General features: G+C 37.6%; 1 protein-coding gene across 1 annotated transcript; it reads right to left on the bottom strand.

Annotated features, from left to right (window-relative positions):
• Positions 1-6593: 6593 nt before the first annotated feature.
• LOC147283711 (CBS / octicosapeptide/Phox/Bemp1 (PB1) domains-containing protein) lies at positions 6594-13959 on the bottom strand. The gene is made up of 14 exons (XM_086244351.1): positions 13646-13959; positions 13238-13406; positions 13028-13160; positions 12471-12641; positions 12186-12264; positions 11957-12070; positions 11779-11845; positions 11543-11648; positions 11252-11310; positions 10162-10268; positions 9799-9929; positions 9028-9110; positions 8847-8936; positions 6594-7206 (listed from the first exon to the last, which is right to left on the bottom strand). The coding sequence occupies exons 1-14, from the start codon at positions 13783-13785 to the stop codon at positions 7033-7035; spliced, it is 1623 nt and encodes a 540-aa protein (XP_086100477.1). The 5' UTR covers positions 13786-13959; the 3' UTR covers positions 6594-7032.
• Between the last annotated feature and the right edge of the window lie 589 nt (positions 13960-14548).

Raw genomic sequence — 14548 nt, 5'->3', positions numbered from 1 at the left:
CTGGGCTTGGTTGGGGCTCGGAGGCGCTGCGCAAGGGGGCTCAGGCCGAAACGGTGCTGCGCGAGGCAGCAGCTCGGGGGCTGGTGGTGCGCGGGGTAGCAGCTTGGGTTGAGAAGGTCGGAAAGTTGAAGCTTGTTCCGAGCACTTAAGGTAGGCACTTTGAAATTCTTCCTAGCCATTTGATTTGTTGATTTTGCCTTGGAAAATGTAGAATTGTGAGAAATGGTAGTCGCCCAACCCGATGCGGACCTTGGAATTCTGATTGTGAATTTGTGAAATTTGTGAGTAGAGGCAGGTGGGTATGAACTTTTCCGAGCACTGGGTAGGCGATACGCCTTCATTTTTGGACTTGTGTAATTTATTGAGTGTTATTGTGTTTTTGGCCAGATACATAGGAGCTAAGAGAAGCTAAGTGGGTCGGAACTCGTCTGAGCTGTTGAAGCCGCAAAATACGGGTAAGGCTTGGGTTGTTATTGCTCTTCCTCTTAAACTGATTTTTTGAATATTGATGAGTGCATGATTGGTGGCTGAACATGGGAAAAGTGATAGGGTGAAGGTTGTGAAATTGGGGGTGGAAGACCAGTAGTGATCTAATATATCCATGGTGTTGTCTTGGTATTCCAAGCACTTCCCATCTTTATTTTTTGGTTTGTCTTGGATGGGCAGGTGGATGGGCAGGTATTCCGGGCCACCACAGATGATATTTACTCACCCCCGTCGTTGTCCTTCGGTCTTGGCCTTCTTAGTGGCCTCCTTGTCTATAAAACCATCCAACTTTCCTGCCTGTAACAAAGTTTCTATTGCCTCCTTAAAAGCTCTGCATACCTCGATGTCATGGTCATGGTCGTCATGGTAAAGGCAAAAAAAGTTTTCTTGTTAGCCTGGTATCGTATTTGTGGTAGGCGGGGTGAGAGCTTAGGAAGTATGTCATTGATTTGGGGATATAATTCTGTATAAGTAACAGTGAAGATTGTATAGACTTTGAACCTGGAGGCATATGATGTCTGATAATTTTCCTCTCTACGTTGTCCTCCACCTCTACCATCACCAAAGTGTTTCTTGGTGAATTTCTTGAACTTTTTCCCAGACCCTCTATACTGGTTACCCGAGTAGGGCTCGAGCTGGGGTGGCACTATGATGGCATGGTCGGTACTTGGACGGTCCATGGTAGGCGGCTTCTTCCCATACGTTTTGAATTCAACAGTAGCATAGGCAATGGCCTCTTGCATGAGTTCCTTGTAGGTGTGCAGATTGCGGCGGTTGATTTCAAACAAAAAGTCCCCCTCTAGGAGACCACCCTTGAAAGCAGCAAAGGCTACCTTCTCATCACAGTCGCGACACCTAGATCGCTTTAGCTGAAATCAGGTGATATATTCCCGAAGGGATTCCCTGCTGCCCTGACGGATCCGCGTCAGGTCATTCGTGGTGTAAATCCTGTCGGTCTAAATGATTACTGGCCTAGGAAGAGCTCTCGGAGCTCGTTGAAACAATCAATCGAGCCGGGAGGAAGTTGATAGAACCAATCCCTTGCAGTGCCAGAGAGGGTAGAAGGGAAGATCCGACACTTTGTAATGTCATCGACACCCTTGTACTCCAGAGCTGACCGGAAACTCATGAGGTGGTCATATGAGTCTACCTTTCCTGTGTATGGAGTTATTTTGGGAGGTCGGACGTCGCCAACTGGGAGAATGGACAGGATGCGAGCTGTGAAAGGTCCAGGTAGCTCCATTGTTTCCAAAAATGGGTGTCCACCACAACTTCCCCCTCCACTCTCCTCAGGCGCTCACTGATGTCCATGAGGAGTTGTTGGAGCTGATCTGGTGGAAGAGATCCGCTGTTACCGGAGTCAGCGATTTGCTCGCCTGTGAAAGCATCATCTCCTACACGGCGTCTAGTCGAGAAAGCCTGCTTTTCTCCCCGTCGTCGCTTGGGACGAATAGCCTCCTCTTCCTCAAAGTCTTGGGAACGTGGGTTGGATTCACACCGGGTCGTCCGCTGCTCTTCTCGTCTAGAACGGTTGTCGTCGAGCAGATAACGACAGTCCCCATAAATGTGGAACTCTTCAGAGCAGGTAGGATACTCGCCAGATCGGGCCCGGCCGACCGGGTGGACAAGTCTCTTTTGGAAACCTGGGGGTAGGCGGCTAGCTTGCCCTGCGTCCAGTTGACGCGGAACATTTCGGTCCCTTCGAGGGTTTCTCCCCTCACCACTTCGGAGAGTTGTATGTTCTTCCCTATCGTGGAGAAGTCGCTCATACAGCTGTGTTGTGTCCTTTTGGAGCTCTAGCTGTTCCTGGGTTCGTTAGAGTTGAGCTTCCAACCGTTAGATGTATACCTCCTGATCAGGTTCGGCAACCTTCTTGCCTCGTTTGTCACCCAGTGGAGTGTTGTCGACTTGGTCGAGAATAGGACCTCCGTCAGACATTGCGGGGGTCAGAAGGTCGAAAGGTTTTTGCACCTCAACTGAGGGTAGAGAATCAAATGGGAAAAAGTTGTAACTTTCCCACAGACGGTGCCAAACTGTTGATGCTCAAAAATGGTAAAACAGTCAACATCGAGTCAAACAACGTTGACCCGTTGACCTCCCACTGAGAGGGCGACACGTCGAAATGGGGTAAGAACGGGTAACTGGGTCTGACTAGTGAATAGTGATGAAAACGTTATATTCGAAGCACCCTGCGCAAACATACAAAAGTGAGCGGGAAAGGCACTGATGTGGTACTGGCCGAATCTCCTCCGACGCTCAAGTTAGTGTCGAGAGAATCTCTAAGCAGAGTGAGTAAATAGTATAATATTGGTTGAATTGTCCTTTTGTGACAAGAAAGTACCTCTTTTATAATACTTTTGGAAGATTGTCAACCAATCCGGTGATGACACGTGTTTCTTGTAACGACTCGCACTGTAGGAGCGCCACGTGTCACCTGTTTCGTGGATCCAAATGAGTTGACACAGGTCGGGGCCTAGGAGGCTGGAGCTTGGGAGGCCGGAATCTAGGAGGTCAGGACCTAGGAGGCCGGAACCTAGGAGGTCAGGACCTAGGAGGCCGGAGCCTAGGGAGGCTGGAACTTAGGTGATCAGGGCCTAGGAGGCCGGAGCCTAGGGGGCCGAAGCCTAGGAGGTCAGGGGCTAGGAGGCCGGAGCCTAAGAGGTCAGGGGCTAGGAGCCCAGGAAGGGCTTAGTCTTTGGGCCTAGGAACCCAGGAACCTAGGAAGGGCTTATCCTTTGGGCCTAGGCCCAAACGACATGATGTTAAGCCTTGTGTAACTTGTCGTTATGTCCAGATGATTAGTCATACGAACAATATGATTTTTGGTTTTTGAACAACCTCCCAAAGACCATATTAAACTTGATGTGCTGAAATTAAATGCACATGAAAAGACATTCGGCCTTACAAGTTGATAAAAATGTGAGACCCGCAACTGTCAAGTCATCAAGTAACGTTTAATTAGACAATCAGAAATATGACAGTAATCAATTGTGAGCAAATCAAAACATTAGATACTAAATTAAAAATTGAAACGATAGGATACAAGTTGTGAAACACCCAAACCTTAGGCCTCAGGGGTGTGAATTGTAAATTGCTCATTTTGTTTGCACCGAAAAACAAATCTACTAAATTTGACGCTATACACAAAATTTTGTCTAAACTTTTCACTGCCCCCAATATAATTAAAAATAATTTTGTATCTCAATTTTGACACATTTTACTATTTACTACTTCATGTTTAAATTTTGATATTCTCATACATCTACTTTTATTTTTTTTTTAAATCGTATTACATGAAAAACTATTGTGTAGTACCGATACACCGTCATCTGTGTATCTACCCCTTAAAAATTGTCACATGTCTATTTTCTCATAAATAAAAATAAATTTTCAGTATAGCTAGGCATCTCTTCGCCTAACTTCATAATTTAAAACTCTTGCAGAATGATTACACCTTACTCTCTTGAAATGAACGGTCAAGAGTAACTAGGCAGGAGTCAAAAAACCTATGACATGCCATTCATTAACAATGGTCAAAAGTAACAAGATTGCATATTGAAGTGTTCTATTTCATCATCTGTTTTCTTCTGTATTCTTGATTAGGAATGGGAATTGATTTCCTATTCTGTCGAGATGTAGTGTTTGGTTAACCGGAAAAGAAATAAAAGTCGGGAGTTGACTAGAATTGACCGGAATTTAATTCCTTCAAATAGGCGGAAATGAAATACAGGAGCAAGGGTGGTATTTCTAAACAATCACTGCAGAGTGCAGATTGCCATTTTAACAACCAAAAAAGTTTTTTAACACCCACAACCCCTTCGCATTATTAACATTCACCCAAAAAATTTTGTAAAATATAATAAATGTCAAATTATTAATTTTATTCCGGGATTTACCAAACGCAAAAATTAAAATTGTAAATCATTTCCTACTTTAAATCCCGACGTGTTCCAAACGCTAGAATGGAAATGTCAAATCTTTTCCATTCCATTCCATGATTGCCAGAAAAGTGAATACAATTCTTATTCTCATTCTACTATTCCGGTCAAACAAATGGGGCCTGAGTCTCTTAGTTATAAAGACTTTGTTTCCTGACCTGGTGGGATCTTAAACTCAGTAATATGATATCTCACATAAACCATGTGTAATACCTTGAAATTTTTCAAATTTTATTTCCTAATTTTATTTGAGAATTGAGAATTATCATAAAGTTTTATTTTTATTTTTCTCCATCAAAACTCATTTTCGGAATTTAAAAATTATTTATTGTTGACCCTTTTTACTATCATACCTTTATTAAAAATTAGGCTTAATTATCGATTTACCACTCAAAATTGTAACTCATTCTCATTTTGCCACCTGAAAGATTTTTTGTTCCAGATGGTAACCTGTAACTTACATCTGTGTCTTATTTTACCTTGTTCTGTCAACAATTCCGTTAAAAATGATGACCTGGCAGTTAATGCTGACGTGGTGCGCTGGATGTGCGCCACGTGTCACATCTTTGGTTTTATTTTCAGATTTTTTTTATTTTTCTATTTTTATAAACTTTAAAAATTAATTAAAAATAGTTCCGAACTCAAAAAAATACACAGAAAATTCATGCGGACTCGTCTTGACTAGCACTAATTTACTATCAGGTTAAATTACCAATTTTCCCACTAAAAATTTCAAAAAAAAAAAATAGAAAGTCCAAATTTATTTCTAAAAAATTAAAATAAATTTCCCTATATTAAATAAATTCTAGAGTTTTCGTAAACTCTTGGACAAATTCTCAAAAATATTTTGGAAATTACCAAAATCCTATTTTAGAGAATTATTTCGAGATTTTACAAAAATTCTAGAATTTTTCTAGAATATTTTATAGGGAAATTTATTTTCCTCTAAGACCGAGAGGTCTTTTGGGTAGCAAGTGTTCACGAGAAATGTATTGTTAGTTTTTAGAAAACTAACGGTGCAGACCTCATATTTTTTGGAGTTCGGGAGATTATCCTATGAATTTTCAAAGAGTTTAGAGTATTTTAATTTTCTAGAAATAAATTTGGACTTTCCAAATTTTATGGAAATTTTTAGAGGAAAAATTGTCATTTTGACCTCATATTAAATTAGTACTAGTTAAGACAAGTCAATAGGAATTTTTCGTGTATTTTTTTAAGTTCGGAGCTATTTTTAATTAATTTTCAAAGTTTATAAAAATAGAAAAATAAAAAAAATCATAAAATACAAGAAAAGATGTGACACGTGGCGCACATCCAGCGCGCCACATCAGCATTAACGGCTAGGTCATCATTTTTAACGGAATTGTTGACGAAATAAGGTAAAATGAGACACAGATGTAAGTTACAGGTGGTAATCTGGGACAAAAAAACTTTCAGGTGGCAAAGTGGGAATGAGTTACAGTTTTGGATGGTAAATTGATAATTAAGCCTAAAAATTATTAATAAGGATATGATAGTAATTTGGGTTAGGTCAAATGAGAAAATATTTAATTTTAAAAAAATGATGGTTGGGTAAACTGAGAAGTTGGGTAAAATAAGAAAATTGTTGAGTATGAATAAAATTTCTCTTTCCATATTCCAAGGGAGGCAGCAAATTCCTATAAATCTTAGAAGGCTTAAATTTTTTCACCCTTATATTAGCAGTAGAAGACAAATTTTATATTAACGAAAGAAATGTTATCAATTCTCTTGGTTTTTGTTTTGTTAGTTAGTTTGCCTTACCGACCTTCCCCCAACTAACTGATGCAAATAAGCAATTAATTAGTCTATTAATGTATTTGTTTACCATAAAATTAAAATTAAAAGAAATATATTTATGAGCTATTTAAGCAGAACTGCAGATCTATATGTGATGATATTCTACTCATAAACTCAATTTGTTGTGATTTACAAAAAGGGTAAACTGCATTTTTGGTCCAGTTTTTAATCATTTTTATTTTTGTCCCATAGTTTTAATTTAAGTAATATTAGTATTGTACTTTCCTAACGATCAGGATAAAAGTAAAAACTATTAACCTCATATATTTTAAAGACAAAAAATCCAACATGACACACGAGTATTAACCCCATCTATTCAAAACGAAAATGTCCAAAATGCTCATGCACAAGTCAAACAAGTGTATGCCACATCAAATTTATATCTTTAAAGTAAATGAGTTTAATATTTTGGACTTGATTACAATCATTATGAAAATACAGGAATAAATTGCCACAATTGAAACTTTGGTACAAAAGTAAAAAACTGACTGAAACTGTAGGGAACAAAAATGTTATTTTTCCTTTAAATAAATTTATTTTCTCAATATTCTTGAAGAAAAGTCGCGGTTCATGTGGATTAGAGACAAAATATAACAATTCTCCAGTCGTCACCTTCATGTGACTCTTTGTGTAACCTACAAATTATGTATCATTTAACTATTACAGAACACTTGTTGTTGCTGGTGATCTGAATCCAATATATTCAGTTTCCTTGAACCTCTGCCCAACAGACATCTACCAGGATTGGCAGGGCTCTTGAGTACGTTTTCTTTGAACAATCAGCACACCATTACAGGTTAGTGCGCTTTAAGTAGACCAACACCCCAATGCCAGTTAAAGCAACACCACCTGCCAAAATTCCAGTGTGGCGAGAAGTCCATCCCATTTTCTGGGTCGTGTTTGTTTCCGCCTGTGACATGGTTTTTTGCCGAGAATCAGAGAAGTCCAGATGCAACCTTAGGACCTGAAACAGAGAGGGAGGCATAAGGATGTAAACAATACAGCTGAAAATAAGGACACATCAATACTGCCCCTAAGCCTCTTCTAGTAATCTGATCCTATCATCAACTGTCACAGTTCAACAAGTCTTGATCCTATAGATTGCTACATAAATCTGGCTTCAGTTCCATCCAATACCATATTCTCCATTGAATTTTCACCCACTATTTCCTGTGTGCTCACATAAGTGTTAACATCTGGAAGACATGAGCACACAATAATTATACAACAGAATGCTCAGTAAAACCATTAAGCATCTTTTCCCTCATAATTATACTTTTGATCTTGCCACGTTATCAAGACATACAACAAATGGATTTTTTTTTCAAAAAAAATCCAAATCTTCTTTTAAGCACCTTATTTCTAGGCTATTACATTGCTTTCCAGGAACCGTTGTTTGAATGTCTTGACAACGGGAAAAGTAAAAATTAAAAGTCAAATCAATACTTCACCAGAGGATCCAGATTCCTTGGTTCTGACACTTGAATTTTGAACCCAATGAAACCTGACCCACCCTGACCTTTTAAATACGTCAAACAAAATATAAAAGGATTCATCTGAACATCAAAAAACATAGAACAGCAAGCAAGCTTAGTTAATTGATAACCACGACAATATGGCTTTTGATGTTGAAGCTTTACAAAAGCACTTTTTCCATGGGGAAAAAGACTTGACCTGAACCAGAACCCCACATCGGGCAGAAAGAACTAAGAAGAGCCTCCAATGTTTATTCACATTTGGATATCTCGAAAGAACAATGTTCCAAATGGATTTCTTATGGGTTTGCCTTGCAAGTTTGGGCCCTCTGCATTCTAATTTTTTGGGCTTGCCTTTTATACCCTCATGATTGGGCTTTTTTTTTTGGATAGATGATGCAAACCTATCTAATCCGATGATTACTGGATTTTGGATTGGATTTATTTTGTTTCAATGTCCTTGGAAGATTGGTTTCAATTGAAAAGTTTATAATTGATGAGATCTGGTCATTTGGAATGATATCTCAAAGCCAACCTAATCCAACTGTTGGAACACTCCTAATATGACGCGGGTGTGGGTAAAGTCAAGCACAATCATATAGAAGCAAAACAACCAAATACCCCAATTAGGTCATTCAACTAACTGATTCATTGGACCGCATCAACTGCACAAGGTTATTGAAAGAAAATTTTTATGTCAATCAAACAATAGTACAAACTTTGGGACAACTTGTACACCCAAAACAGTACAATGAAATATAGACCACAAAATATCACAATTTCTTCCTACAAACAGGACATTAAACCTCAATTAGCAAACAACAGCTGCTTGCAAATCACTGATAATAGCCTAGTAACATACATCCCTAAATTCAGAAGATACTGAACCCAACTTACTCTCAATTTTCAATCAAATATAAATAAATAAACTAAACAGAACATGTGCACAACTAAGAGAAAAACTTCTAAGAGAATCAAAGTATCAACATATATGTCCACAAGATATTAACATCTAGAAAAGGGGAGGGGATCATGAGTTTCAAAAGTCATAATTGTGTCAAAATACTCAAAGAAAGAAGGAACGAGTTAAAATCCAAAAAATGAAGCATAGAAGCAATATTTACACTACCTTCAGTCCCACTACTCGAGCATGGCTGACCGCACTAATAAGATCATCATCAGTTGCAAGTAAAACTTTATCACCTTCATCATCTTCATACTGGGTTAAAAATTACTTAAGTAAATACAATAAGGAAGTTTAAAAAGCACAATAGAAATCAGATAAGACCAAAATTAGCTCAAAAGTTTACCAAAATCTGAGGACGATCATGATCATTAGCAGCACCAATCCTTTGCATGACAGCAGATACCAGCTCATCTAAATTTTCTGTGCCTGAAGAGAACAGACAAAAAATTAGGAAAAGGCAAAACAAATAGGTCAATTGGGTTTAATTCTATAGCATTGTAGCAAAAATTTGGGGTTTGTAAGCACAGACAAATAAACCAAGTCCATTATCACTGTCACATGGCTAAAAGCTAACCCCAATTTCTCCCCACCACCCTAGTAGTTATGCACACTTCTATGACCAGACCAAAGACCAACATGTCACTATGCAGCACATTATGTTACACAACTAATACCAACATCACCAAATCCACTGCTGCCCACCACTGTCATATAATTGCCATTAGGTTTGAGACAGTTCAATAAAAGGGGTGGAATTTGAGAGGAGAAGGCTATCTCATAATTCGTAATTTATACCCAATTATCTATCAACTTGCAAAATATATATATATATATATACTCCCAGAAAAATATCAATAAATAAAAAACTCCTTCCCAAACTATCTTTCCTTTTGTAATCAGTAAAATGAAGAAGAAAAAAAAAAAAAGATGAAAAAGCCACATGTTAAAATAATTGTAAACTTGTCTTTTCAAGTTACATCTCAATCTCCCACTTCTATAAATCCAATAAGCAATCAGTCCACAAAATGTTTATAGCTAGAGAAGATATATTGGTAAACAAAGAAATTCATATCCAAGATTCTTGCAATGATTTCTGCCTCAGAACACTACTCACCACAATTAAGTCGATGCACTCGACCCTTAAGATCTTCAAACTTGAAGGAAAATGAATTTCCAAGACCAAGAGAAGGATAAGTAAACTTTCCATGTTCTGTCCCATCAGAAGTCATTAGTGCAGACATTTCACTGCAAGCAAAATTCCCAAGGTATTAACCCAGTTTACCAGAAAATACCATAGTCAAGGAAGCAAATGCCATATCCATTTGCATAAATGTTTTTCCTTTCTCATAGAATTTTCATAACCTCTAAATACTTCATATCGAACCAGTCTCACATCAGCACTAAATTTTTCAAAATCAATAAAAAGTTGGTGTAGGTGGTGAAAATTTAAGTGACATTACTGAAAAATTTTGCATACCTTTGAGTATCACAATCATCAGGTGGCTCTAAAGCAAGTGCTGAATCCCAGAATTTTTGCATCATTGTATTTGCCATATCATTAACAGTGCCTGAGCTATTTTCAACCTAGGAAAGGCATAAAACAACTACTTAATCAATTTCTAATGTCCTTCGAAGTTTTAAGAGAAGAAGCAAATAGGAGACTAATCTATAGACATAAAAAGAACATTGACATTGATGTAGACTAATATGTCCTCCATCATTTAGGGCCATACAAATAAGCATGAAATGGAAGCAAGAACAAAAGGTTCAAGTAGTAGACATAATAAAATGGTTGTAATTTGAAGCTTCACAGGTTAGGTACATGTGTAAAGCATTTTGAACAGATGACTAAAATGAGCCCTGCAAAAATGTGATGAGATATACTGAATCATCAACGATGTATAGCTAAACTCTTCCAAACGAGGGCAGCCATCCTTTGTCCTACATTTAGCTAATTCAAGTTCCATGTACAACTAATCCAACTCATTAAAATCCCTGGACAAACCAGGCTTTCACCTCCATTTTTACGTCTCTTCATCATTATTTTTTATTGATGAATGTCCTCTCCTTTCCTATATTGGCCTACTTCTTCCACTTCATTTAATCAAATGTTAAATTTGTTACAATCACCCAGTTATGTAATAATTTGTCCGGTAACATTAGGCCCGTATCATTGAAAATATCACTGCCATCATTACCAAAGCCACCACAGTATGAATTATTGTGCCAATATACTAATGAAGTTTCATATGTGAGAAACAAGTGATATGGCCTGGCCTGGATATTTATCCCAAACAATCTAGACATTGATCCACTAAGCAAAACACTTCTCAACACACATTAGACCGTTATAAATAGAAAACCTTAATGTGACCCAACAGAATAGATTAAATTAATCAAAGATTGGATGATCCTATCACTTAAAGTTCAATACCTTCCACATAAAGGAAAGATCAATATCATCCATATCTAAAGGAAAGACTGAAAACTCTAAACTTGCTTTATTCTGTTGAACAAAATATGCATTTATACCATAAAAGGGTAACATGCAAATGGAATGACTTTACCATAGAAATTGCCGCATGAGTTATCTGCAGAACATCCACACAAGCAGCAACACATCCATCTGCACAATAGATGTCAAGAAATTTCAAACATGTACATTACAAATTTGTTTAATTGAGCAATAGATGTCAATAGAAGGTGGATATCTTGTTCACCGCACAAAAGATGTCAATAGAAGAGATATCTTGTGCACTGTATTGTAATATGTATTTCTTGATTTTCGTTTAATGAAAGCATGTTTCTCATCAAACAAATGTATGTTACAAATTTGTAGCTACAAAAGTACTGCTCACCTCTGTCTAAGACAGGAAGATGTAAGAACTTCCCTTCATGCAGTATATGCATTGCATCAAGGATCGTTGTCTCTAACATGGCACACTCAGGGTTTGGCGTCATTACCTTAAGAATTGATTGGGACAGCACAAGTTAAATCAAGTGATGTATAAGAAATCTTATTAGAAAAAGAGAGAGTACTATATGCTTAGTACTAAATATAGACCAATTAAACATTAGATGGTTTAAAATAAACCTTTTCCACCAGAGTCAACTCAGGAGAGAGACTTTGTGCCACAACTCGCATAAGGATATCCTTTGAACTGCAGTCAGTATAAAGCAAAAGAAGAAGAAGACAAACGCATTATACAACACCCCAAAATTACATCTAATTGCAAAATTTTCATACATATATATTAGGGAAAGAATAATACGTAAGTATCCCCTGAATCTTGGTCCCCGTTACAATTATAACTGAATTAACCCGACACTCCCGCATCCTTTTTGCTGCAACATAGACTGGATCTGATGGAGATACAATTGCAACCCTGAAAACATAGAGCTACGAACTTGGAGATAGAAAACTAACTTAAAAGAATATAAAACTAAATAGCATCCTTCAACAAAGAGGGCCAAATGGCAAGTCAAGCTAAAAAAATGTACTTTGTATTTTCACCAATGATGGTTGACAAGGACGGTTTGAACATGCGCTCCCTCAAAGTTTCTAGAAAAGCATATGGAGCTGCAATAAATGATGAAAAACAGAACAAGAAAGTTATATTCCATCAGATGTATTATATGTATGTAACCAAATTAACAAAAAACAGGCTGTCTGTTAATATAGAGCATTTTCACTATGAAACAGAGGCTTTTACAAACTTTTAATGTAGGAATCAACCTCCATTCATGCTCAAGTAATTATGTGAGATTTCCAATATAACTACAGACCAGAAAAGTTGGCTCCCCACTGGCGTTCAACTCCTTCAACTGCAGCAGCAATGGCACTCCCCTGCTCAGCTGCCTTCTCCATTCTTGATATAGCATCATAGAGACATTTGGTGATATCTAACAAGGCAATAACTTCACCATTCTCTACAACAGGGAGGTGCCTGAATTTACCTGTTAAAAAAAAAGGAAAAAAAAAAAATCAAAAACTACCCCAAGTGAATGGGCTCGTGACGTAAGAAGCACGTATGAAGACTAAAATTGTACTTGGTAAGAAGAAAAAGGGGATGGATGGAGTGGATAGGAAAAAGGGAGAAGGAATGAGAGGCACCCAGTTACTTTGTAGGAGAAACGAACAGAGGGGACCCTTAAAAAAATTAATTTGGAGGGGAGAGGGGAGAGGGGAGAGGAGATTTGATGAGAATCTTCACTGCTGAAAGTTGTGGAATCACCTTTTATGCCCCATCCCAACCCTTTATAATGTGGATTTTGATGCAAATTCTTAGACAAACCCACACACAGAGAAAAAAAAAACAGTACTTAGTACATAAAAAGCTAACCCTGAACCATCTTCTGAAGAGCTTCAATGGCTAATGAATCAGAATTAACAAAAATAGGATTCCGCGTCATGATCTTTGATACAAATGTCTGCTCCGGTCTCAACCCCTCTGCAATGACTCTAGTGGCAATGTCCTGAAAGCAAATACTATAAGCAAAGTTAATAGTTTGAAATTCACAGGAACAGCAAAACCATCAGTTACAATTCGAACCTTGTCAGTCACAATTCCCGAAAGCAACGCATTTGCATCAGTTAAAAGCACAGCATCCACACGGCGAGCCGCCATCCTCCGACATGCATCGGATACTGTCGTCCCCTCCGGTATTGTGAGGGCCTTCGACAACCTTAGCTTCTTCACCGTCCTTTCTCCACCACCAGACCTTTAAATGTTCAAATTTAAAAAAAAAAAAAAAAAAGAAGAAGTTCAATGTAGCTTGAAATTCATATGCATATCTTCCAGGCATCGTTTTTCTCATGAAACTAACAGAAACCCCCTGTAAATATATAAATTAAAAAAGAAAAACCAAACTCTTAACCATGTCTGCAAAACATTTTCCAGGAACTATTTTCTCAGGAAATGAACAAAAAAGAGCAAACGAGAAAAAGAGAGAAAACTAACGAAAGGGCAGGAGGCGACGAGGGTTTGCTGGTGGTGCCATTAGAGGTTCCATTTTCGGGAGGGACCGATTTCTTAATCGAAGCGGAGGGACCGCGTTTTTGGCTCAGACTAGTTCTCCTCACACCCACTTGGCTGCTCATCTCTACTGTGCAGAATTAGGGTTTTTCTGATTGTCTCTGTGTCTGTTTATCTGAATTAAGGAAACCCTAATTTTAGTTTCAGGGATGAAAAACAGAAAGGAAGAGATGGTTAGAGTTTTGGGTGGCTCCAACCCTCCCCCTTTCGTTCTTTTTGAGAGAGAGTCAGAGAGTTATTCTAATGAATAATGAATAATGCTATTCTTACCACATTTCTTATACCACATTCTTATACCATCTCACGTGTCATTACTTTATTGGACAAAATTTTTCTTTTTCTTTTTGGGTTTTATTTTTTATTTTTTAGTATCCAATGTATGAATGTCATGTAAGTTGCCACATAAGGTGGTATGAAATTATGGTATAAAAATGTGGTATATCTAGCACTACTGTATAATTGCCAATTCCCACCGATTTGACAGTTCAAATTAAACCGTGAATTTAAAGCACGACGAAAGGTATCATCTCTTCTCTCCTACTCAAGGAGTGTAATTTCGATTTCGAGTAAATTTTCGATGGAAATTTCGACGAAAATTTTCGTGAAAATTTCGATTAAAATTTTGATTTCGATAAAATTAGACAAAAATGAAAAAAATTACTATCAAAATACGGAAATTTTGAATGAAACTTGACCATATATTTATTTAACATATTATCTACTACATAGATAAAAAATATTGAAGAAACCAAATTATATATTAGGTTTCATATGATATAAGGTGAATATAATGCGCGCTGGATGCAAATACTATTAGAAAAATGGGTC

The sequence above is a fragment of the Dryas octopetala genome, chromosome 5 (assembly GCF_963921425.1).
Source record: "Dryas octopetala chromosome 5, drDryOcto1.1, whole genome shotgun sequence".
Classification (NCBI taxonomy): domain Eukaryota; kingdom Viridiplantae; phylum Streptophyta; class Magnoliopsida; order Rosales; family Rosaceae; genus Dryas; species Dryas octopetala.
Note: the sequence above shows the minus strand (reverse complement) of the source record. Positions and strands in the feature narration are given on the sequence as shown.